The sequence below is a fragment of the Gopherus evgoodei genome, chromosome 1 (assembly GCF_007399415.2).
Source record: "Gopherus evgoodei ecotype Sinaloan lineage chromosome 1, rGopEvg1_v1.p, whole genome shotgun sequence".
NCBI classification, from domain to species: Eukaryota; Metazoa; Chordata; order Testudines; family Testudinidae; genus Gopherus; species Gopherus evgoodei.
Window position 1 is genome coordinate 241612811 of NC_044322.1, and position 24518 is coordinate 241637328.

The window sequence follows — 24518 nt, forward strand, 5'->3', positions numbered from 1 at the left end:
GCACATGCTCTGGTTTCAAAACTACTAAATCATTTACAATGTATCCCTGCCTCAAGATTTTTTTTTAGAATACATTTCCCCCATGACAGCATGTACCTGAAGCCAGACCCTCAGCTGGTGTAAGCCACCAGCGCTCCATTGAATCTACGGGAACAGACAGACTTGACATATCAAAGCTTTCTGGGTTATCGTCATTAAGAAGGGGTGAATACCAGGTAAGTGTATGAAGTCTCATAAGTTTAAGAAAGAGCTTCATTTATATTTTAAAAAGGAACAAAACAAATGTGGCAGCCTCTAGGTGAAACAGTTGGTTCAGACTGCAGAGCTATCCCCTACAGAAAGCAGGATGGGCAGCACTGGACAGAGTATCTACAGCACAGGAAGTTGAGATAGCAGCGCAAGAGGGTTCACTCCCAATACTAAGGTGGTTGCTTAGGCACAAGAACAGCATCTTCAGCTATACTGCTCCTTAACACTTAGTCCTGACTCAGAGGGCTCAAAGCGCCACCTACTGAGTCAGCAACCCCATGTCTTGCAGCACCCTGGAATTTTGGTGGGAAGTTTCTCTTTGAAAGGCCAACAGGTCTGGACCTTGCTGAGCTCAAGTCGTGTCTGGATCATCGCACAAACATTCTTGAAAGAAACAGAACTGCCACAGAGTGAAGTAACGAAGGTCACCATCTAGTGTGACCTCATTTGATTCTTCCATTATCTAACTGCAGCATAACACTTGCCAGTGCTTTAAGTGAATACTACATAAGTACTTACTTTTCTGCTCTTTATCTTTTTCCTGAAGTGTCTGGCAAGAGCTCATTAAAGCCGTATTCATAGCCTGAAGGGTTCTTTGCTCAGAAATGGCTTCCTCTAACACCCTTTGCAAAGATCTGACTTCTTCCCAGGCAGAATGAAGTGCCCCATCTCGATCCTTAACCTGAGCACAGAACAATAAATGTAAAAAGATCACAGCCCTGGCTGGCACAAAAAGGTCTTCACTGTTCATGCAAATGAAACCGAAATGCATCTGTTCTCTCAGGAAGTGATAAGCCCCTACTGAACTTCTGCATTTTTACATTTGTGTGGACTGTGTACAGGAGCTATTTCTGAGTTTTGTTTTTTTCAAAGCCACCACAAATATGCAAAGTTGTCTCTTTCATTAGCAAGCTGTTGACGCCACCTCCTCTGCTTTTACTTCCTCTGCAAGTCACCGTTTTGCAGTGTGGCTGTTCATTCCAACAAAGCATAGTTTCCTATTTGCTAGCAGAGGCGTATCAAGCATAGCTTTCTGTGTGCAGAACACCAAGTCACTGCCCTACCTGTCTGCTGGAGTCTTCCAACTGTTTGGTAGCTTCTAGGAGCTGCAAGCCAAGAACATCTGCCCGACTGACAGCCTCTTCTTGCAACCGTTTGGCAGCTTGCAATTCATGTTGTCTGCAGGGGGCAAGAGTACAAGACACAAGCAGTCCCTGACAGTTCAAAAAAATATGCCTGGGAAGTGTGATACCCAGTCACCAAGAGAGACCACATGCAATTAAAAAGCTTTAGCATTGTGTCTGGGAAGTTAAACTAACAGGGGTTTAGGGATTAACCCATCCAAGGTTGCTTGATCTGCCAGATGAGTACAGAAGTAGTGTAGGTTTTCAGCAGGTTCCTAGCTACCCAGACCTGTGCAGAAGCTACACAAGTAGTGTCTAGATGAATTCCAATGTGGAAAAGGAGTAGGAGTTTACTGCACCAGTACCAAATAGTTTTAAAAGGTATTTTAAACAACTTATCATAGACAGTCCATGTGGCTATTTTAGGGAAAAGCGGTAAGAGGATCCAAAGTCAAGAGCATTAGTAAAAATATCAGAAGTTGACCCTGCAGGCAGAGTTAATGATCACTACTACAGTTATGCAGCTTTGATTTGTTAGTCACTGAGTCTCACTGAAGCACCCTTTAAAGCACTAAATGACAACTACCAATGAAAAGTCAGCACCACACAAGTCCCTGTGATAGAAAGTGGCTGTTCAGTGACACTTAATAGGCTTATTTTGCATTGCAAACCAGTGGGGCTGTATCCAAACAGACCTCGTTCTGAACGTCTTCCCACCATTACAGCTCCATTGCTAGCATTACCAGCCACCCCCATTTTTATCAGAGTGTCCTGAGCTGGGCAATCCACCAGCAGCTGGCCTACACTAGCACTGCACCAATGGTGGGAGATTCAGCAAAACATAGAATAGATGAGGCCAGGAAAATGCTATGCTTGCTCAGCCCCAGCAAACAACTAAAATGAGGATAGGAGTGCTCTTTCCTAGCCTACATTTACCCATTTCTATAAGAAAATAACCCACTTGGAGTTCAAATTTTCCCTGACCACTAGTAAATCAACAGGGCCACCCAGAGGATTCAGGGGCCCTGGAGCAAAGCAATTTTGGGGGCCCCTTCCATAAAAAAAGTTGCAATACTATATTCTTGCGGGGGCCCCTGCAGGGCTTGGGGCTAATTGCCCCACTTGCCCCCCACCTCTCTGGGCAGCCCTGTAAATCAAGGCAGTGTGCTGCCCTGAGCTAGAAATGGTTTGGTCTGGTACAGGAGACCATTTCCAATAAGTAAGGATGTTGGTCTGTCAAACATGGGCATGCCATCAACTTCATACACAGCCACACAATAGTTCTGCTATTTAGTGGTTGCACCTGCAGAACATGCAGCTTTTTAAACTGTTTAGTCTGTGGTCTGCCCGATGTTTTAGAAGAGTCTCTACAGTGACGCATTCTTACTTGGTACGCACAGGATAACTCCATGTAGGATAAACACCTACAAACAGATCTGCTCACAGAGGAGCATGCAATTAGTTTTCAATTTCAAGAAGTTTAGTTCTAGTTCCATGTGTCATTTACATGGGAGGAGCAGGAGAGAATTAGATGTACCTGGAAGAGAGCTCTTTTCTGAAGTGAAGCTGCTCTGTTCTTATTCTCCTTAGATTTCCTGCCATTCTAACATACTCTTTATCCAGGGATTCTCTGTGTTCTTGTAAGAGATGGAGCTTTTTAATCCAGTGATTTATCTTCTCTTCTAGCACTTGCTTGAGGTCCTATTCATTTTTAAAGTTAAAAATGCCACATGGTTATAAGAGTGTAGCATAAGGTTTACTGAACATGGCACTTAGAAGTGTACAGGATCTCTGGTCAGCAGAGACAGCCTCTCCTTATCTGCCATACCTTAGTAGTCTAGTAAATGTCCATATACTAGACTGGCAGCAGTAAGTAAACAAGGATGGACTTCATGCAACATTGAGTTTAACCCCCCTCAGTTTTTTGAAGGGGAAAGACAGATAAGGACATGGCATCATAATAGCATAACCAGTACAGCTGTTTGAAAAGTGGCTTTTCATCTATTTTTTCAAAGGAAGTAAATATTTTTGCAGAAAAAATCTCCTTCAAAATCTTCCATTAAATTAAAGACTTTTGAGATAAAAAATTGGGTCCAGACTTAAAAAAAAAAAAAAAAAAAAAAGCACCCCATTGCAAATAAAAACCACATACCACCATTATTTTTTGTTTCCTTTAAAAATTGTGGAAAACATTTACTCTTGTTAGACCAACCCTAATAATCACCAACACATAGAAGCTTTCCAGAAGGTTCAGAGCATGGTATTATACGCTATTTTACAGTTCTTTATTTGTGGCTTCACATTAGGTGAAGTGACAGGCAGAGAGAGTGAAAGACTACGCCTTTTAGTAGCATGGGAGAAAGTAACTTCAGTTACAGCAATTGGAGTGTTTCAGGGTACAGTTTATATGAATGTGTACCAGATTTAACCATGCTAATGTGCAAGTTAAATGTTGTTTACTTTGTCTGAGGCCTATCTGGTCAATGGAGCAACGTCTTTCAGCTGGCGGCAATACCTTTCAAGAATGAACTCCAGGTGGCAGTGAACATGCACTGCAGATGGACAGATATAGTGTCTATCATGTAATTAGTAAGACTGCAGTAGAGCACTACCTGAACACTTTTGGGGGAACAGTTTCTTGGCTTACAATTCCACTTCTGCTAAGCTGGGGATGAGGACTTCTGCGTTAATATAACTTTTACGGGGTAGAGTCAGTTCTACACAATGACTAGCCTAATTGATGCAATTTCTCATGGTACTTGAAAATTATACAAAAAAATCAGAAAGTTATTGCCCATGCTATTTACTCTCAAAGAAATGTCTGATCTTTCAGAAAGCAAGAACTTGACAAGAACTCCTTAAACAATTTAGACACCAGCCCTGGCGATAGACTGTTATAATCAGGGAGGTGGTACCATTAAAACCAAAACATTCACCTTTTTGTTCTTGGTTCAAGGACACAGCCTGCCTAATGGAGAGAGATGAGCTTATAAAGAAGAAAAAGAGGGGCATACTTCTTATATGGCAGCAAGCGTTGTCCAGTTTCTCTAGTAGGACTATCAGATTACTTGGGTCCCATTGCAAGATCTTAAAACCACTATGAATAACAAACTCTTGGCTCTCACCAGATGCAGAAGGATGACCATATTCCTTCCAAAAAAATCACACAGTAGGCACTTGTTTGCAGCAATACCTTGTAAGAGCAGCCATCGCTTATGAGCAACATTTCCCCTGGAAACATTTTCCTTACCCTGAATTGTCCACTCAGTAACAGCAACCTAGCTGCCACATAAGAGCAACATTCGACATGTCACATCCCCAACTTACTTGCAACACTTTTTGGTGGCAAACAAAAAAACAAACACACACCACCCAGAAAAATCCCAAGTTGTCTCTCACTGAAAGTAAAAATAAATACCAATTATCCCAGATTGTCAAACTCTTGGGACTACTCAAAACCAAGTTGCAGTCAAATGGGTGCTACACAGGTCAATTGTATGCAGACTGTGGAAAATAAGCTTTGGCTAAATATGAAGATGGACAATCGAATAGCAGCTGTAAACGTGGGCATGAAGGAAAAGCCTCAGATGTCAACTAGGCTCTCTTTATACGGTTCAAGGAGGAGAGGGTTTAGAGAGCATTACTTGTTGGACTTGCAATCAAGGGGAAAGCCCTTCAGCTAGTCTCTTCGCTTGGATTGAATGATTTTAAGGCAAGTGACAACTGGTTTACCAACACTTCAATGTTGCTTCCAAAAACAGGGAGCATGGCAAAAGCAGTTGGTGGACAAACCAGCAGCTGAGCAATGGTAGTTTACAAAAATTCCTCACATTCTTGAACAAGTTTTCCCCAGCTGACCACTATAATGCTTACTAAACAGGACATTATCTGAAAGGGCTCTGTGACAGAGGACATGTAGGAAAAAAAATGGAAGGCTAAGAGGAGGGAAAGCTTCAAAGGACTGTGCTTGTCTGTGCCAACCTGGATCGGAGTGACAAATGATCGCTGTTCATGACTGGGAAGTCAAAACAACCCCGAGGCTTTCCGCAGAATTTCAGTTATCTTTCCTTAATTATGTCAGTTCAGTGAATGCTTGGGTGACAGGAGAGTTTTCATCAACTGGCTAAAAAAGTGTTATCGTTGGCTTCACTTGCAAAACCTTAAAATAGGCCTGGTCTTGGGGTGTGGGGGGAGCAGTTATTCAGCGAGTGGCTCTCACTAAACAGTCACCTTGAATTTTTGCCCTCAGTGCTACATCTTTGATGCAACCTATGGATCAGGGTGTGATTAAGAACACGAAGGGACATTACCAATCAAAAATTGCAAACCAGATCATTGTTGCTCTTGATGTGAACCCCACAGATGTTCAGACAGTCCTGAAAACTCTACTTTCGCTAGATTGTGTTCATCTTTCTTGTTGCCGATGCACGGCAAGATGTAAAGCCGACAATTTCTAATGGTTTCAGGAAAGGCAAATATATTGTGATATTGAACAGTTTGACAACCCCCTGAATGATGCTCCACTTCAAGCAAGCATGGAAAAGTAGGAGTTAGTAGCAGCTATGGATTTGCTCATATTCAGAGAGCTTACCGATGAGAAATTACTGAGCACTGCAGCAAGGCCAGAAAAATGAGCTTGTGTTGATGAAACATTTCATAATCAAGAGGAAAATTGAGAGAGAGTGAGGATGATTTTGATGAAGCTCCTCTGACAAACTGAGCTGTTGAAGACTTTGAACAAACTCAGCACTTTTCACAGCTAGAGGGACTTGATGACAGGGTCTACAGGTCTCTTTGGGACATTGTGACTGAGAAGAAGCAGAGCAAATTAACAGAGTTTTTCATCCAAAATGAGTGAGTTCATCCATTTCTAATTAATTTAGAAGTTGATACTCTATAAATAGAATACACTGATGTGGAATACTACTCTAATTTAGGTAATTACATCCTTATTTGCTTAGCAAATTCCCTTATCCAGGGCAACTTACAGTGCATACAAAGAATTACCGTTAAGTGGGAATACAAAAAGGGTTTACAAATAAGAACAAGAGCTTATGTTTGTTGTCATGGTTGATGTTTTATTTTTATGTTTTAAAAAAATCAAACTAGATACTTTTATAATCACTCAGTACCACTTTCTTGATACAGTATAGTAGGCGGCTACGAATGCAGAACAGAGCCCAGGTGTAAAATATGCAGTACCTATACTAATGTAATACTGTAGCAATAATAATAAACATACTTCAAGTTGTTGCAGTTCTAGATTGTTAGCACATACTGTAGTAGTTTGACATATCAGAAGAAGCAGGCTGCCTTTGGACAGACGACACTTCCATAATAGCCATAGCTGCTTAGGAGCGACAAAGCAGAAGGACACTGATATGGTGCTACTAACAAGCGTCTATGGTTGTTCCTTTTAGGCTATCTTCCTGTTTCACCAATTGTTCATTGATAACAATGGATATAGTGGAAATGTTTTAAAAGAGGATGTAATATGTGCTCTGAGTCCTGTACGGGCCGCCTGCTAGTTTCCGGGGTGGAATTTATAGCGTGAATTCTAACCTAGACTGTTTGTGATGATTGGTTGAGACCACTGCTCTTCTGAGATATCAGTGGCGCTGACAAAGTGTGCCCTCTTAGGTCCCATTTGAGCTAGGGTGAGGGGAAAGATGTATGCACCTATTTACCAAGAAGTTTGAACCAAACTCCCCAGCTTGGTCTGCCAAAGTCCAGTATGTTAACCTCATCTCTCCCCAACCCCCACTTCTCGGGTGGTTTAGGTAAATGCAGATAGGATGCACATGATATAGATTTTTTTTTTGCATGTTGCTACTATAGGTTATAATTCGAGGCTATAAGGGCTGTCTTTCATGTTGGCATTCTTGCAACAGTTTTAAAACATACGATACGTAAATAATGCTAAGAGCAGTGACGGACACTAACAAGTTGAAAACAAACCATGGTCTATTAGTACATAGACAAGGAAGAGATCTGCTAGATTAGAACCCCTTAATATCAAAGGCAACTCAGAACCAAAGGCAGAAGCTGAAGTCATTAAAAATATATTAAAGTCTGAAGTAAGATGCAATTTTTGTAAACAGCAAGGATAATAAACCACTGAACAGCTTACTAAGGGATGTGGTAAATTCTCCACCACTTTGGGTCTTTAAGTAGATCAGATGTCTTGCTACTTGATATGATCTAGTTCAACCACAAGTTACTGGACTCTATATTGGTCCTTTTCTGTACAGAGAAAAATGCTGCAGGAATTATTGAATTAAATTTTAGGCTTTTGCTATGCAGAAGACTAGACTAGGTGTTCACAAGTCACTCTTCTCCTTCAAGATCTAGGACATTTTACTTTGAAGTAAACATGGCATCTGTCACCTTTTGAGTGCAAACTTCTCAGATCAGTTGAGTACTTTGGGAGCTCAAGAGAAGTTTTAGTAGCCTGTATCTGGTATCCGAAATAGAAGTAGCAGCCTATTCCTAATTCATCACTCTGTTCCTTCTTTGATAGAAGAGTTTAGTAGAGGAAGTTTACAGATGTTTTTCAGAGGTAAGAGAAAAGGATTCCTGAACAGGACCTCGGAAGACAAAATAGATAAAGTGGTACCCCTGCTTTCTGTTCCTGAAGAGACAGGCTGATACAGAACATCTTCAATAGTGAGGTGCTAAAGCAAGGTAAGGAATTAGCTGGACCACAGTGGAGGCTACAGATGCATGACAGTAGCATACCTAGTGCCATTTGAAAATCTTCCATAACAAGTCCCTTGTCCCAAATATCCAAGATATCAGCAATAGTTTCATTTCAAAGAAACTCAGGCCAGGAAACTAGTCCTATAAATTAATAAGGGGGAACTGTATTGGGAGGAGAGTTGTGCATAGTTATCTAGCTCTGGACAGCCCTAAAAGGAGTTTAGACAAATACTAGGTGTTTCATAAGTGTACTGAAGAGAAGATCACTCATAACTCCATTAGTGTTAATAGGAGTTGCAGTTATGAACACGTACTCTAACAAAATGATAAAAAATTAATGCATCAGCCAGAAACATATCTAGCAAATAAAGCCTGTCTGAAGAGTGACATGATTTTTCTTCTTCTTCAGTTTTTTAGATTTCAAGAGACAGGGACACAGGATTAAAGTAATTAGTAATACAGCTCACTTAATCCTTGTTTTTTGAATAATGATTTGCAACAGTTATTGTGAAAGAAGTAACCACAATTCAGTATGTTTGTTCCTTTCTCAGGCAGCTCTTGAGTAAAACTCTGTTTTTATATTGCAATAGCTTCAATTTAAGAACTAAACAAAAGAATTAATGATCATGTCATATTTCTAGAATGTCTTCTATTCAGAAGAAATAATATAATCTGTAAACCTGATCACATAATGTCTATTTTAGAAGTTTGACGTGTATCTAAAAATGTATGTAGTCATTTGTGTGGAAAGCATCATTTCATACTTTCCTTGTTAAATGCTGGACCGTAGCAGAGATCTGACCAGTTCTTCATTTGGGTAAATCTCCTGTGCAAGTCACAGGAAGTGACCAGCCCTGAACACCCACATCCTTTATTTTTTTTAAAAAATGAAAGAATGAAAAAAAATAGAAAAAAAAGATGTCACAGAACAGATGGGCAGTGTTAGTGGGAGTTAGAACAAGAATGGTTTTGAGACAGATGTGGAACATGCTTAGCTTAGCTAAGAGAAGAAGGATGGCAAGGTCATTATTAGAGTTGGTCAAAAAAGAAAAACACACAATAGTTTTGTTGGAAATTGAAAAAAGTTGTCTCATTTTCATTTAAACTCCCCCCCCCAAAATAAACAAAAAACGATAAACCAAACCTTAAAAAAAAAAATTGGTTTTCAGTAAGAACAAAGGTGTGTTTTTTTTTGTTGAAAAGCCCAGAAATTTTCATTAAAAAGTGAAAATTTTCCATGATGATTTGTTTAATGAAAAGCTAATTTTGGATGAAAAACAAAAGTACAAACCACCACCACCCTGCCCACACACTTCAGTCAGTTCTAGACACACTCAGCCACTCATAAGTCTCAAGGATACAGTTTCCAAAGTCTGTGTTGCTCTATCTAGACTGTATGGTCAATATGGGGGAAGGAGAAACAGAAACCAACTGGTTTCCTCTCTAAATTACACACCTCTGAAGTCCAGTCATCCTCAGATATTTTTTCCTTTGAACCCTCCATTAACAAACCAAATGTAAGTGAGGAGCCTCGATAACCCAATGCACCTGTCTCCAGCAGCAGTGTTGTAAAACTTACGGCTTGCCTACACTTAAAATGCTGCATTGCTGTAGCACTTCAGCGACGACTAACTACACTGACAGGAGACTGTCACATGCATCTGATGAAGTGGGTATTCACCCATGAAAGCTTATGCTCCAATACATCTGTTAGTCTATAAGGTGCCACAGGACTCTATCGCTTGCTACTGACAGGAGAAGTTCTTCTGTCAGGATAATTACTCCACCTGCCTAGTAGGTGGTGGTCAGGCTGATGGGAGAATTTTCCCGTTGACCTGAGTGCTGTTTACACCAGGGGTTAGGTCGGTTTAACTGTAGCTCAGCGGGTGTAGTTATACCAACCTAATTTCCCAGTGTAGGCCAGGTCTTAGTGGTCATAGCTAGACAGGTACAGCAGTACTAACCTTAGGCTTATTTTAACCTTGTGTGATTTAGTCTGTGAAGTAGGAGATGGTAACTCATTTAAGAGCTGGGCTAGCACTCTTCTTTTGGTCTCAGCAGTCCTTTTGAGAGAGTTTTTACTTAAGATTAAAAGGGTTACAACTATACGGCGTTGATAACTCCCCAGAGGATGTGAACAGGCACACTCTGGGTGCATTAGCTTTGGAGAGGACTCCTTTCACACAAATGCAAGAGGGACTAGGAGCACAGAAGTGTTGTTCAAGGTCTGGTGTGAGGATGTCCACTGCAGAACTGGCATGCTTCAGTGAGCAGGCAGTACTGATACAGAAGAGAGACACACTCAACTATTAAGCCTGGTCTAGACTAGAAAAATTACCTACTGCTGCAGGTTTTAGCCTCAGCATGTCATGCTCTACTTTTGCTGTTAAAATGCCATGCCTAGCCCTGCTGTAACTACATGGCTTTTAGAGATCAGTTTGGCCAGCATCAGTTCACTTCTTTGACACTAGAGTGACCAGATAGCAAGTGTGAAAAATCGGGACAGGGGGTGGGGGGGAGGATAATTGACACCTATATAAGACAAAACCCCAAATATCAGGACTGTCCCTATAAAACTGGGACATCTGGTCACCCTTTCTGCACCTATTGTGAGCAGTAATTTTTCCACTGTAAGCGAGGCCTGGTCCACACTAGGATATTAGGTTGGTATAACTATATTGCTCAGGGGTGTGAAAAATCCACAGCCCAGAACAATGCAGTTAAACCAACCTAATCATCAGCATAAACTGTGGTGGTTCGATGGGAGAATTTTCCTGTCAACCTAGCTACCACCTTTTGGGGAGATGGCGTACTGACACTGACAGTAGAACCTTCCCGTAGGTATAGGTAGAGTCCTTACAGAAGTGCCATAGCAGTGCAGCTGCAGTGTTTTAAGTGTTGACAAGTGCTAAGTTTCCAACTGCTACAACATGGATGTGTCTTCAGGAGGAGCAGTGCTTAGAATGAAGAAGTGAATTAACAGACAGGAATTCAAGCCCCACTGGGATGAAGATTTGAGACATTGTTTGGGGGAATAGGTGAGAGAAAGGAAGTGAAAGTCAGGCCTGTACTCATAGGAAATTCAGGCATGATAAGGAAAGTCTCATCCTCAGGCTGCCGTTACCACAAAAACAAAGCAGAAGACTATATGTAGACATGTGTCTTCCCAGGTGATGACCCCGATTCAGAGGCAACTCTATTCCTGGGTGTGCTATTGAGATGAGGTCTGATCTAAAGTTTTCCATCCAACCTTTTCATACAAAGTTGGGTTTTCAACCACATGTACACCCCTCCACCTCCCAAAAAGTGTCTGATTTCTAGAAGAAGTTTTTTGTTATTATTATTATTATAGGGGAAATCTGAAAATCCCCAAAAAGTTTATTTGGAAATACTGAAGTAGTATGTAAATACCCCATTTCCCTCTATAGGTTGGGTTCCCAGACCAACTACCTATCATGATACAGCACCATCAGGTACTTTCCATATTTACCACAGTAACATAGCAAAAGAGGAGAATAGTGCATCATGGGATACATCATGGAGCCAAGGAGCCCTAGCCCATAGACAATGGTTGCATGGGATATGTAATCCGTAGTTTGCGTGAGGCACAGTGGTGACATTTCCAAAACAAAAATTTGGTTTTAAGTCTAAAGGTTTTTGGCTAATGAGTAATTTTTCCACCACAGAACTCTTTTGCCATTTTCCAACTAGCTGTAATTGAGATGTTTAAATTACACCTGAATTGTCAATATGGTATGTGGAATAGGAGGAGTTCAGGTTTATACAGCAACTATGGAGGAAACCAGTGTGTTTCCTAATGAAATCACTCAATCTACCCTTCCATTCAGGCAAGTAAATGCATAACCACAAGCAAATGAGACAAATATACCAAAGAAGAAAGGACAAAATGAAGAGAAGTAGAGTATAAAATGAATGGGTTCCATTTGTTTAAAAAAATCTGCCCATCCTTTAATTAGAAAGCCCTTCATTGCCATATTTGGGGTCGGGAAGGAATTTTCCTCCAGGGCAGATTGGCAGAGGCCCTGGGGGGTTTTTGCCTTCCTCTGCAGTATGGGGCATGGGTCACTTGAAGGATTCTCTGCACCTGTGAATGGCTTGCCAACTACAGAACCAGTTTCTCCTCTCTTGGTTTTCACACCTCAACTGCTAGAACAGGGCCTCATCCTCCCTGATTGAACTGACCTCGTTATCTCTAGCTTGCTTGCTAGCATATATATACCTGCCCCTGGATATTTCCACCACATGCATCTGAAGAAGTGGGTATTCACCCACGAAAGCTCATGCTCCAAAATGTCTGTTAGTCTATAAGGTGCCACAGGATTCTTTGCTGCTGTCTCTGCACCTTGAATTCTTTAAACCATGATTTGAGGACTTCAATAGCTCAGACATAGGTTAGGGGTTTGATACAGAATGGGTGGGTGAGATTCTGTGGCCTGCTTTGTGCAGGAGGTCAGACTAAGTCAGATGAGACCATTATGATTGTCTAAAGTCTATGATTCTAGGATTGTTATCAGTTCTGTCCTCAAGCATCATCATCTGAAGGCTACACCAAACATCCTCCCTTAGCTTTTTAGTTCAACACCACCACTTCAGAAATAATGTGGCTTGAAGAGCAGGGTTACTTACCGCAAGCTTTTTTTCACAAGTCTCGCTCACATTCACCTCAGGATCTGCTACCCATTGCAAAGTGGTCACAACAAGTTCCTCTGCTTCAGAGGCTTCCTCTTGCTGAAAAGATACATATTAATTCTTCAAATACTTAATGCTACACAACATCACCTAAGCAGGATATCAGACTACTAACAGTACTAGAGAAATTTCTCCAATAACTGATGCGTCATAAAAGTAACTGGCAGGAAGCACTGTCTCCAGATAATTGGATTCAAATAAAGTGGTTCAAAACTGCCTCACTTCGGGTCTCAATTACGAACCACTTTATGCACCTCGGCATGGGCTATTTTTATCTCCAGTTTACTCTCTTCCCTTCACACAGGTTCTGCAGAACAATTACACCCCTCTCCTATACAGGAAAGTAGGCCAGGACGGAGCCTCAACTGTGCACAGCACTCAATTATGCACTGGCCACCACAACTGAGCCAGTGCAGCAGGGATAGGAGTAATCACCAGGGAAAAGGCAGGAACTGATTACCGTAGTAAAGGTGGAAGCAGGGGACAATCACAATTTGGTCCAATTCAGTCCCTCAGTTGCTCCTGGGTCAGCACAAGTATGCACTTCCCTTTACTCTGGTCTTATGGTAACTCTAAGTTTCAGGTCTCAAGGCAGAAACTGAGTGTGACATGGGGAATCTGGTTGATGCATTTGTTTTAAATTAGAGAAGCCTTCCTCTACAGGAAAACAGTAGGATTCTCCTAAGAGACCAGTTCTCTATCCATTGATTAATGTGGAAACATTGACTGTGGGATGATTTCAAGAAAGACCAAAAACCTGAAAGATCCCAACATTCCTATAAATAGTTACTTATGCAATATCATACCAGTTTTTGGATGGTAGCCTTAAAGTTTTCTCCCATTTGTTCAGGCCCTTGCAGTAACAATAGCACCTCTCGGTCCAACGTTTCGTCCAAAGCCGCCCGTTCAATTCCAGTGATCTATGTATTTTTTAAAAAGCCAAACAGGTGTCCCTTGAGATCTTTTGTATTATAAAGACCAGAACCAGTGACATACAGAACTGTTGGGAGTACTGCTGTGCTGTGTTTACCAGACGGTCAGAGTTACTGGGAATTTTAAGCCTATCAAGGCTGCAAAAATGCAGCATGTCATGGAGATTTAAGAACTAGAAATGTTGTTGGAATGGTCTGGGCGAGGTAGATCTACAGACGCGCACACACACACACACACACACACACACACACACACACACTATTAGGAGTCCTGGAGTGACAAAGAATAGAAAGGAGTCTAGACCTGTTTCGCACTTGTTTTAATAGGACTTCACCTCATGCTATTATCCTTGGACACAAGATGAAAATCTGAGACATAATATGGAGGCTCACTACAATGAAGGCTACCGTTCAAAACTTCTGCACATGGAAATATTTTGCTTTCCTCTGTTAGATTACTGCCTGTCCAATTATTCCTCATGCTTTCAAGTCCACAGAAGGCACAGTGCATTTTAACATTACTTCATAGTTCCCTGCAGTCTCTCTTTGCAAATGCCTCCCTCACCCGATTGGTGCACTCAGAAAATGGTAAAGTGACCAACAGACTCATCTCACTGACTAAGCTAGAGGCTGTCAGTGCTGTTAGGAAGGCTTTTAAAAATGTAGCTGGACAAAGATTTCATTGTGCAAGCTAGTGGAAACATAGGTTTTATATGCCATGGCAATGATTCCCTTTAACAAGGCTGTGTACCAGTAACGGAAGTATGAGATGTTCCAGTCTGTAACAAGACAGTGCTGTAGTACAGCAACGGTGTAAGTGAAAGGAGGACAGTACTCTAAAGTCAGCCCTTCTAACACACACGAAGCATCAAGTCATACAGGAATGGGACTAGGATTGCACTCCACAGCACAGAAGCTATTTTTCAATAGTTCTTTCAGAGCAGAGCACTGGAAAGGTAAGAGTGTTGGTAGACAGGTATCAATCTCTTCCCACTAGGTTGGTCTGACTCCAACCGAGGCTGGCAAGAACCAAAAGTGGCTCCCTTCAGATAGCTGTTCAGTCTAGTGCATTGGTGTTCTCAACTGTCATGTGTCCCATAGAGTTGGGAGAAGAGCTGATTTTTCAGTTCTCTGGAAACTGAAAAAAAAACAACTGGCAAATGAAATTAGAAAACTTCAGAAAAACTTGTTGAATAAAAAAAATCCATTTGAGGTCAAAGGAAACGTTGTTTATCCAGAAATATTTTGTTTGGTGCATTTTTATAGGATTAGATTTAAAAAACAGCTGGAGGAGGACGAGGAGCTGCCACCCGCCTTACAAAAACTTTTACCCTAGTGGTCAGGGTGCTCATCTGGGATGTGGGTTCTTTTGCTGCACGTAGAGGGTCTCCCATACTGAAGTTGGGTCTCCCATACTGCAGGAGAGCACCCTAGACACTGGGCTATGGGATATTCTTGAAAAGGTCTCCCTCACTCTCCCCTGTTGAAGATTTTCCACTTTTAATAATCAAATAGTCATTGGAAAAGGGACTTTGGTCTTCCCAGTTCTAGGAGAGTGCCTCAGTTACCAGGCTATGGAATCACTTACTTTCCCTGGCCCAATGACTATTCACTGTCATTCACAAAGACAATTCATAGTCATTCAAGCTCACAAGGAATAGCCACTGGGCCCCCTTCCCTTCCTCCTCTTTTATGAATGGAATCGAAGTCTTGAGAAGAAATTCCTGGCAAAGCTATTTATTGAATGTGTGTCAAGTTTGCAAAACAGTTTTGGGTTGACAAAACTGCATTTTTTGGTAAACAAACTATTTGTGCAAGTGTCCACATTACAAAAACCACCACAACTGACACCCATTGATAAATCTTGGTGCCTCTGCTAAGTTTAAGTGACCTTAGATGCTAGACAGACTAACCAATGTCTCTACTTCCTTCCCATTCATTCTCTGCCCATGGGTATGGTCCTGCTGCATGTGATAAGCTTGTGCTGCCAGTACAGTAGTTGTCTGGTGATTTAGGGACTTCAGACTCCAGGCCTATCTGTTCAGAACCAAGAGTCCCTCTGTGCATAACCCAAGGTAGTTTTGAGCCATGAGAGTCCTTCCTATATAGGAAGTTATTAGTGGTGCAAGACATGTACATAATTTGAAGTGTTCAAACAGTTTCATACCTCTATAGATTGTTGAGCAAGTGCCAATTCACTGTGCAATGAATTTGTCCCTTCAAGGATGCTGCTGTTAAATTTGTATATCAGTGGGAAGTCTATGCCATTTCTAGAAGGAGAAAAGAACAGCAAAAATTTTACATAAAAATCCACCAAGTTTTTTCCCTGAGAAAGGAAAATTACTGGAATTCCCAATTCAGATACTCACGAAATCAGCTCTTGCTGCATTTGTTGCATATCATTTACCAGTTTAGTTTTTTCCACCCGTAATGTCTACAATCACATCCAAAGAGAGTTCATAAATTCACTTGTTATACAGAATAAGAACTTATAAAAATCCGTATTTTTCTCAAATGCTCCCACAAGGAAAAGCTACTACTCTACCTCTATTACAGAGGAGTATTCCACAATGGTAGACTTCAGTTCTTGGATGTCCAAGTCTCTCTGCAAAGGTTGGGTGGAAAGAGAGTTAGTGGCACAGAACCTAGTGGCTAGCATGCTGAAATGAAGTAAATGGCATTACTTCAGTTACACACTATACATGAGACTCCCTTGCTTGACAAGTTATCAAGTTATGCTGTTAGAATTTGAATTTCAAATCATGATCTTCCAGAGCTTTACAAAGAGGTCAGAGCACTGCTAGGATAGAGATAAGGGTAAAGAAAGAAGGGTTTAAACACATCATAGTTTTATACTTTCTGTATTTGGAAAACCAACCAAACGTACATAGTTGTATTTGTGAGGCAATCCTAAATAGAAAGCAAAGTTTGGAGGCCTTCCCCATTCCCTTTAGACCCCACCCTTTCTTCCCATTACTGAGATTCTTCACAGCTTGTGTATTCTTTTTTTACTGCATTTTAGAGATGCAAGTAGTAGAAGGTTAAATACAAAACAAGTGATTAGAACTTTTAGGTGGTTTGGTTCTAAAACTTCTGTGCTTATAGCTGTGGGGTATTTTTAGTCTAGAATTTTAACAAAACATGTCAAAAAGTAATGAACACCCTCCCCCACACATTTAGCCTATTTCAAATACTTTAAGAGCACTGTACAGGAACTTAGAGATTTGGCCAAAGTGAAGCTAATTACCAACTGTAATGGGTTTCAGAGTGGTAGCCCTGTTAGTCTGTATTAGCAAAAAGAAAGAGTATTTTTGTAGTTTTTAAAAAAGAAAAACCTATTTCCCCATGCTAATTTCTCCCCTACTGTTACTCTCACTTTCTTGTCAACTGTTTGAAATGGGTCATCCTAATTTTCACGAAGAAAAAAAAAAGAAGTTCTCCCCTGCTGGTAATAGCCACCTTAATTGATTAGTCTCATTAGAGTTGGTATGGCAACACCCATTTTTCATGTTCTGTGTACACACACACACACACACACACACCCCTTCCTACTGTATTTGCCACTTAATGCATCTGATGAAGTGGGTTCTAGCTCACGAAAGTTATGCCCAAATAAATTTGTTAGTCTCTAAGGCCTGGTCTACACTACGCGTTTAAACCGATTTTAGCAGCGTTAAACCATTTTAATGCTGTACCCGTCCACACTACGAGGCCTTTTATATCGATAAAAAGGGCCCTTTAAACTGGTTTCTGTACTCCTCCCTGACGAGAGGAGTAGCGCTAAAATCGGTATTACCGTATCGGATTAGGGTTAGTGTGGCCTCAAATCGACTGTATTGGCCTCTGGGCGGTATCCCACAGTGCACCACTGTGACCGTTCTGGAAAGCAATCTGAACTCTGATGCAGTGGCCAGGTAAAACAGGAAAAGCCCCGCAAACTTTTGAATTTCATTTCCTGTTTGCCCAGCGTGGAGCTCTGATCAGCATGGGTGGCGATGCAGTCCCAAATCCAAAAAGAGCTCCAGTATGGACCGTACGGGAGATACTGGATCTGATCACTGTATGGGGAGACAAATCTGTTCTATCAGAGCTCCGTTACAGAAGACGAAATGCCAAAGCGTTTGAAAAAAATCTCCAGGCTACACAGTGCTGCATGACAAGCATAATGGAAAGCCAAAGAATCAAATGGACGCTGATGGAGGGAGGGAGCGGGCACTGAGGACTCCAGCTATCCCAGTCGTCTCCAAAAAATATTTACATTCTTGGCTGAGCTCCCAATGCCTGTAGGTTCAAACACTTTGTCCTGCGTGGTTCAGGGTATAGCTCGACAATTTACTCCCTCGGCCCCCACGTGAAAGAAAAGGGAAAGAAATCGTTTCTTGACTTCTTTGAATGTCACCCTATGTCTACTGAATGCTGCTGATAGACGCAATGCTGCGGCAGTGAAGAGCAGTATCTGCTCCTCTCCCCTTCCTGGTGGCAGATGGTGCAGTAGGACTGCTAGCCATCCTTGTCATGAGTCCGTGAGTGCTCCTGGCTGGCCTCAGGTGATGCTGGCTGGGGGCTCCTGGGTAAAGATAGGAATGATTCCCCGTCATTCCCAGTAGATGGTACAGAACAGCTGGTAACCGTCCTCATCATAGCAACTGGGGGCTGAGCTCCATCAGCCCCCTCCCTTTCCTGTGTAAAGAAAAGATTCTGTACTGCCTGGACTATCATAGCAGCGGGATGCTGGGCTCCTCTCCTCCGCACTGCTTAATGTTCTGCCTGGACTGTCATAGCACCGGGAGGCTGCCTCCCCTTCATTTTATCTCACTAACAAGTCAGTGTTTCTTATTCCTGCATTCTTTATAACCTCATGACACAAATGGGGAGGACACTGCCACGGTAGCCCAGGAAGGTTGGGGGAGGAGGGAAGCAAGGGGTGGGGTTGTTGCAGGGGCACCCCCCGTGAATGGCATGTAGCTCATCATTTCTGCAGGTTCTGACACAGAACAGTTGTGCTCTCTGATACACTGCTTCTCTAGTACACTTGCCACATATTCTAGGCAGGACTGACTATTTTAGAAACCATAAAGGAGGGCACCCATGATAGCAGCAGACAGTACAGAACAACAGATAACCATCATCTTACTGACAATTTACAATGGCAGCAGACAGTACAGAATGACTGATAACCCTCTCTGCTATCATGCAAAAGCAAACAATTGCTGCTGTGTAGCGCCGCAGTAACACCTCTGTTAGCGGCATCCAGTACACATACGGTGACAGTAAAAAAAAAAAAAGCTGAACGGACTCCAGGGTTGCCGTGCTATGGTGTCTGCCAGGGCAATCCGGGGAAAAAGGGCGCGAAATGATTGTCTGCTGTTGTTTTCCCGGAGGAAGGAATGAGTGACGACATTTACCCAGAACCACCCACGACAATGATTTTTGCCCCATCAGGCACTGGGATCTCAACCCAGAATTCCAAGGGGCAGGGGAGACTGCGGGAACTATGGGATAGCTACGGAATAGCTACCCACAGTGCAACGCTCTGGAAATCGACGCTAGCCTCGGACCATGGACGCACACCGCCGAATTAATGTGCTTAGTGTGGCCGCGTGCACTCGACTTTATACAATCTGTTTTACAAAACCGGTTTATGTAAAATCTGAATAATCCCCTAGTGTAGACGTACCCTAAGGTGCCACAAGTACTCGTTCTTTCAGCTGTAATTGAATGCTAAACTATATTATTTGGTTAAGCCACTAAGTGGCACTGTGTGCAAGATACCTCATTTTAAACGAACCTCAACCATACCTACCAAAATATTAAAGCATCTTCGGATGAACACATCTGGTGTGTTTAATAGGCAAGCTACATAACCAGCCTATATCTGGTATATAAGTTTATGACAGCAGTCACCACTACATTAAACTACCCCCCTGAAACTTTGATGACTTGGATAAACAAACCCCAAATTTATACCATGGCTGTTTCTGTCTCTTAAGACTCTGTATGGAACAAACAGGTTGCATAAGGTTTATGAACAAAAGTTTTTTTTCCCCACTTTGTTCAGATCTCTACAGGTGTATGCGCAGAAAAGAGAGCTGCACAAATGCAAAATAAAAAATCAAATCAACTAAGGGAAGCACTGATGGAACTGTTTCACATTTCAGGTTTAAAATGTAGAATTAGTTAAAGTGGCAACTTACTGACAGTTTATTTGGCTACGCATGTTTCTAAGATGTATTACAGTTACATTAACAGTTCACACACTCAGAAGCTCAGCTACAGAGCATTCCTTAAAGCTGAAGCAACATGAAATATTTTTGGTACACTGTCCCTTTTTACTATTATTTTAAAACCACAAGAATAGTTGTTTAAAAAAGTGAGGTTACATGCACTGAGAACCTATGCACCAATGAGCAAAGAAAAGGAAGTTGCTGAAAAAAAAAAAAGTCTATTCTAAGCCTGTAAGATCACCAAAATAAAACAGAAGATAGAGAACAGCTGAACTTTCATCCTCGCATGTTTCCTGTGGCTACAGCCTGGGAGAATAGTAATACTTAGATGTTGCTGTAGTACATTTAACTGAGAATTGGTCTTACTCCAATACCTTTTATTTTATGTTAGTGGCACCATAGGGGTGGTTTACTTTGTGAATAGTAGCTCATCCTGCAAATGTCAATGTGTCCAAGCAAATCATAATTTTCTCTAATATACTCCTTATCCACAATGTAGAGTCAATTTATGCAAGTTCCTCTGTGGATCAATCACTGCAGGAGTACTCAGTCCACCAGACTGCATTCAAAATCCAGTTTCTATTTGGTCAGTTGACTGGGTGAACATAACCCATAAGAAGGACAGATTAAAGAAGACACAGAGGCTTTGAATCACTTGAGCTGTAAATCAACAATGAGGATATTTTAGAATTTTAAGTCTCTGCCATTCTAGGGAACATAAGCTTTGCCTGAGGCACCTTTCCTACAAATTGTCTACTGCAATATTTATTGAGTAAGTTACTCTTAAGTTGGAATCTCATCACATTTAAAATGCATGTGCAGTCTTTGTTGTAGAAACGTTGGTGGTCAGAATGTTTTCTGAACCAGTGATGAAATACATATTGACCAAGATTTTTGACATGCACATTAGCTTGATTTGAGAATCCAAAAGGAGGTCCAGGCTTCTAAATTACATTTGCATCCCCTATAACTCAAGCTGAGTTTTAAAAAGAGAAACCTAAGAGAAAATGTGCTCGTAGGCAGAGATGCAATTCACCACATTTTACCCAGTGAGGAATAGCCCATGGAAGATCATTTAAACTGAAAAAAAGTGATCTCAGCATTTTAGGATTTTTTAAAGTCTTTAGATTAGAAGCTAAAGTGTTGGGCATTCATGTTCTTCCCATCTGCTTCAAAGAATATAGTCTGTTAAGTTAGGGCATTGGAATCTGGCCCTAAAGACATAGGGGCTTGTTTATATCCAGCAAAAACAGCGGACTCCAGAAGAGGTAGAAAAACTTATCTTGAGTAACATCTATTCCAGGAATCAGCAACCTTAGGCATGCAGCTCGCCAGGGTAAGCCCCCTGGGTGGCCGGGCCTGTTTGTTTACCTGCTGTGTCCGTAGGTTCGGCCGATCGCAGATCCCACTAGCTGTAGTTCCAATGGGGCGGCGGGAAGCTGCGTGGGCGGAGGGATGTGCTGGCCGCCACTTCCCACTGCCCCCATTGGCCTGGAGCGGCGAACCATGGCCAGTGGGAGCTGCAATCGGCCAAACCTCTGGACGTGGCAGGTAAACAAACTTGCCCAGCCCGCCAGGATGCTTACCCTGGCCGGCTGTGTGCCAAAGGTTGCTGATCCCTGATCTATTCATAGGCCCAGTGAAGTCATGGAGTAAGGTACTATTGCACAAAAGAGTATTAAACTATTACAGTAAAATGGTTTCATTAGCTTTCCCCATAAGTTAAAGTGCCCCATGTTCAGAAATTTCAATCAATACAGTCGTGACACAAAAGCTACTAACCTTCAATAGACTTGCATCTTTATTCACCACAGTGTTCTCATAAATGTGCACTCGCATCTGAAGGGACAAAAAGATTAGAGAAAGGCCTTTTATTGGCACGCAGATTCAAGTGGCTTGTATTACAGTTTTAGCCCCACCAACTAGTGGCAAGGGGGAAATGGCATCATAAGCTTATATTGTGACCCAAAAATCTCTTAATGCCAACTAGCAGGGGGTGGGGGGGGTGTAGAGGAGTTACAAGAGCCTGCTGAGTCCAGTGTGTACATATTAGTTGACCACAGAATGTCATGTAAGGCCTCAAATGAAATCCAGTGTCACAGGATCATTAATATGGTTGTGAAAAATGTGTGTGAATGCTATGCCAGAAATTCTGTCTATATATTGAAAAAAAATCTGTGTCAAGGTATCAGTCACTAGCAAAGGTGAAAAAAAAAATAAATACAGGTTTTCCCTCCAATCAAGAGGTAAGGAACATGCATCTCTGTTGGGATGTAAACACAATGGATGCCCATTTCCATCCAAAGTCAGATGTTAACCAAGATGTGAAGTCAACAGGAGAGAAGCTTGCAGAAGAAAAACTGTGGCGGGTGGGGAGGAGGGAGTTGTCCTGTTCATGAGTAAAGACAGTGAACTTTGTATTTCTAGAAGGCAAAGATGATTCCCTGTTATCCTGCACCTATGAAAGTGGGGTCTCCTTCAGCCTTGGTTGAAAGTGCTGCAGAGAATTTTGGGTGAGAAACTTTAGACAGGAGGTTAACCTGTTAGCTAATCTGTCTCTAGAGAGGTACTAAGATTTTGATTTACATAGAACTATTGGTTTCCAATATTTTGACTCAAGAGCTCCTAGATCCCTGGTCTTTGATGATAAACTTATTCTTGTTGCCACCATATATCTGAGTGCTTTGGTGTAAAGCAGAGTTCTGGTCCTAAGCTGAGTCATACAGGCTGGCACCTGCTGTTTCTTTGGAAACAGGACACCTGGTATTTCCGAGAGTGTTCAGCAAATAAAGAACTGGACACTACCATGGAATGCTTGGAGAGGGCTCAGGGCTTAGTGTTGGCCATTCACTAATCGGTACCGAGGGAGCGAGGCCAGCAGGTAGCTCTTGCTTTGCCAGAGGCTGGTGGATTGAGGGAACTGGGTTCAGAGCAGGCACAAACAAGGTTGCCTCAAGCTAAGGGGCGCTTGTGGCGAGATGCCTCACAACCCTGGGGAGTGTCACATTTATGAATTATCAATGGAAGTTTTACTCGTTTACAAGTTGTGTGGGATGACACTGCCTGGACTCCTCTCATTGTGCCCTGAGGGATATTTTAGATCACAGTTATGAACAAAACACAGAACAACAGAAATGCAGGGCTGGAAGGGAGCTTGAGAGGTCATCAGCTCAGCACCCTGTGCTAAGGTAGGACCAAGGAAACCTAGATGACTCCCGACAGGTGTTCGTCCAACTTGTTCTTATGAACCTCCACCATTGGAGGTTTCACAACCTCCTTTGGAAGCCTATTCCAGAGTTAAGCTATCCGTAGAGTTAGAAAGTCCCTTCCTCCCTCAATATCCAACCTAGATCTCCCTTGCTACAGATTAAGCCCATTACTTCTTGTCCTACCTTCTGTGGACATGGAGAACAATTGATCACTGTGTCCTCTTTATAAACAGCTCTAAACTATTTCAACACTATTACCAAGTTCCCCCTCAGTCTTTCACAAGACTAAACATGCTCAGCTTTTTTTTTTAAACCTCTCCTCCTAAGTCAGGTTTTCTAAACCTTTCATCATTTCTGTTGCTCTGGAGTCCTCCAGGAAAGATGTGGACAAATCGGAGGGAGTCCCAAGCGTGGTGCCCAGAACTGGACACAGTACTCCAGTCGAAGCCTCAGCAGTGCTGAGTAGAATGGGACAGTTATCTGCTGTGCCTTACATACAACACTCCTGTTAAAACATCCCAGAATGACATTAGCCTTTTACAACTGCACCACACTGTTGACTCCTTCAATATGAGATTCAGTATGACCTCCCAGATCCTTTTCAGCAGACCTCCCATCTAGCAAGTTATACCCCCATTGTATAGTTGCACGTTTGATCTTTTCTTCCTAAGCGAAGTACTTTGCCCAGGTCTTTATCGAATTTCATCATGTTGATTTCAGATCAAGTTCTCCCAGTTGTTAAGGTAGTTTTAAATTATAATCCTGTCCTCCAGAGCACTGGCAAGCCCCTTCAGTTTGGTGTCATAACAAATTTGTGTAATACTAGTCTCCACTCCATTATCTAAGTCATTAATGAAAATATTGAGTAGAAGCAGACCCATGATTGACCCTTGTGGGATCCCACTAGGTGCTCCCCTTCAGTTTGACAATGAGACATGGATAACTACTCTGAGTACAGTCTTTCATCTATTTTTTCCACCTACAGTTCTTTAATCTCTAGACCACATTTCCCTAGTTTGGTTACAAGAATGTCATACAGGACTGTCAAAAGCCTTTCTAAAAATCAAGTTTTTATGTGTACAGCTTACCCCCATCCAAAGCTCAGTAGCCCTGTCAAAGACGACTTGTTCTTGACAGACTCAGGCGGGCTATTACTTAAAACCATATCAGCAGCAGGGTCAGTGGCTCTCAACCTTTCTAGACCACCGTACTCCTTTCAGGAGTCTGATTTGTCTTGTGCACCCCCAAGTTTCACCTTATTTAAAAACTACTTGCTTACAAAAAATCAGGCAAACAGACATGCTACAGCACACCGTTATTGAAAAATTGCTTGCTTTCTCATTTTTACCATATAATTATCAAATATTTATA

At 41.9% G+C, this 24518-nt stretch overlaps 1 protein-coding gene across 1 annotated transcript in view; it reads right to left on the reverse strand.

Annotated features, from left to right (window-relative positions):
• Nucleotides 1-24518, reverse strand: part of LOC115638950 (lymphoid-restricted membrane protein-like) — a 63399-nt gene that overhangs the window by 25606 nt on the left and 13275 nt on the right. The window contains 9 exon segments of the mRNA XM_030541124.1: nt 769-931; nt 1314-1428; nt 2911-3074; nt 12720-12842; nt 13589-13702; nt 15882-15984; nt 16084-16148; nt 16260-16319; nt 21721-21777. Of these exon segments, the coding sequence (XP_030396984.1) occupies nt 769-931; nt 1314-1428; nt 2911-3074; nt 12720-12842; nt 13589-13702; nt 15882-15984; nt 16084-16148; nt 16260-16319; nt 21721-21777 (964 nt within the window).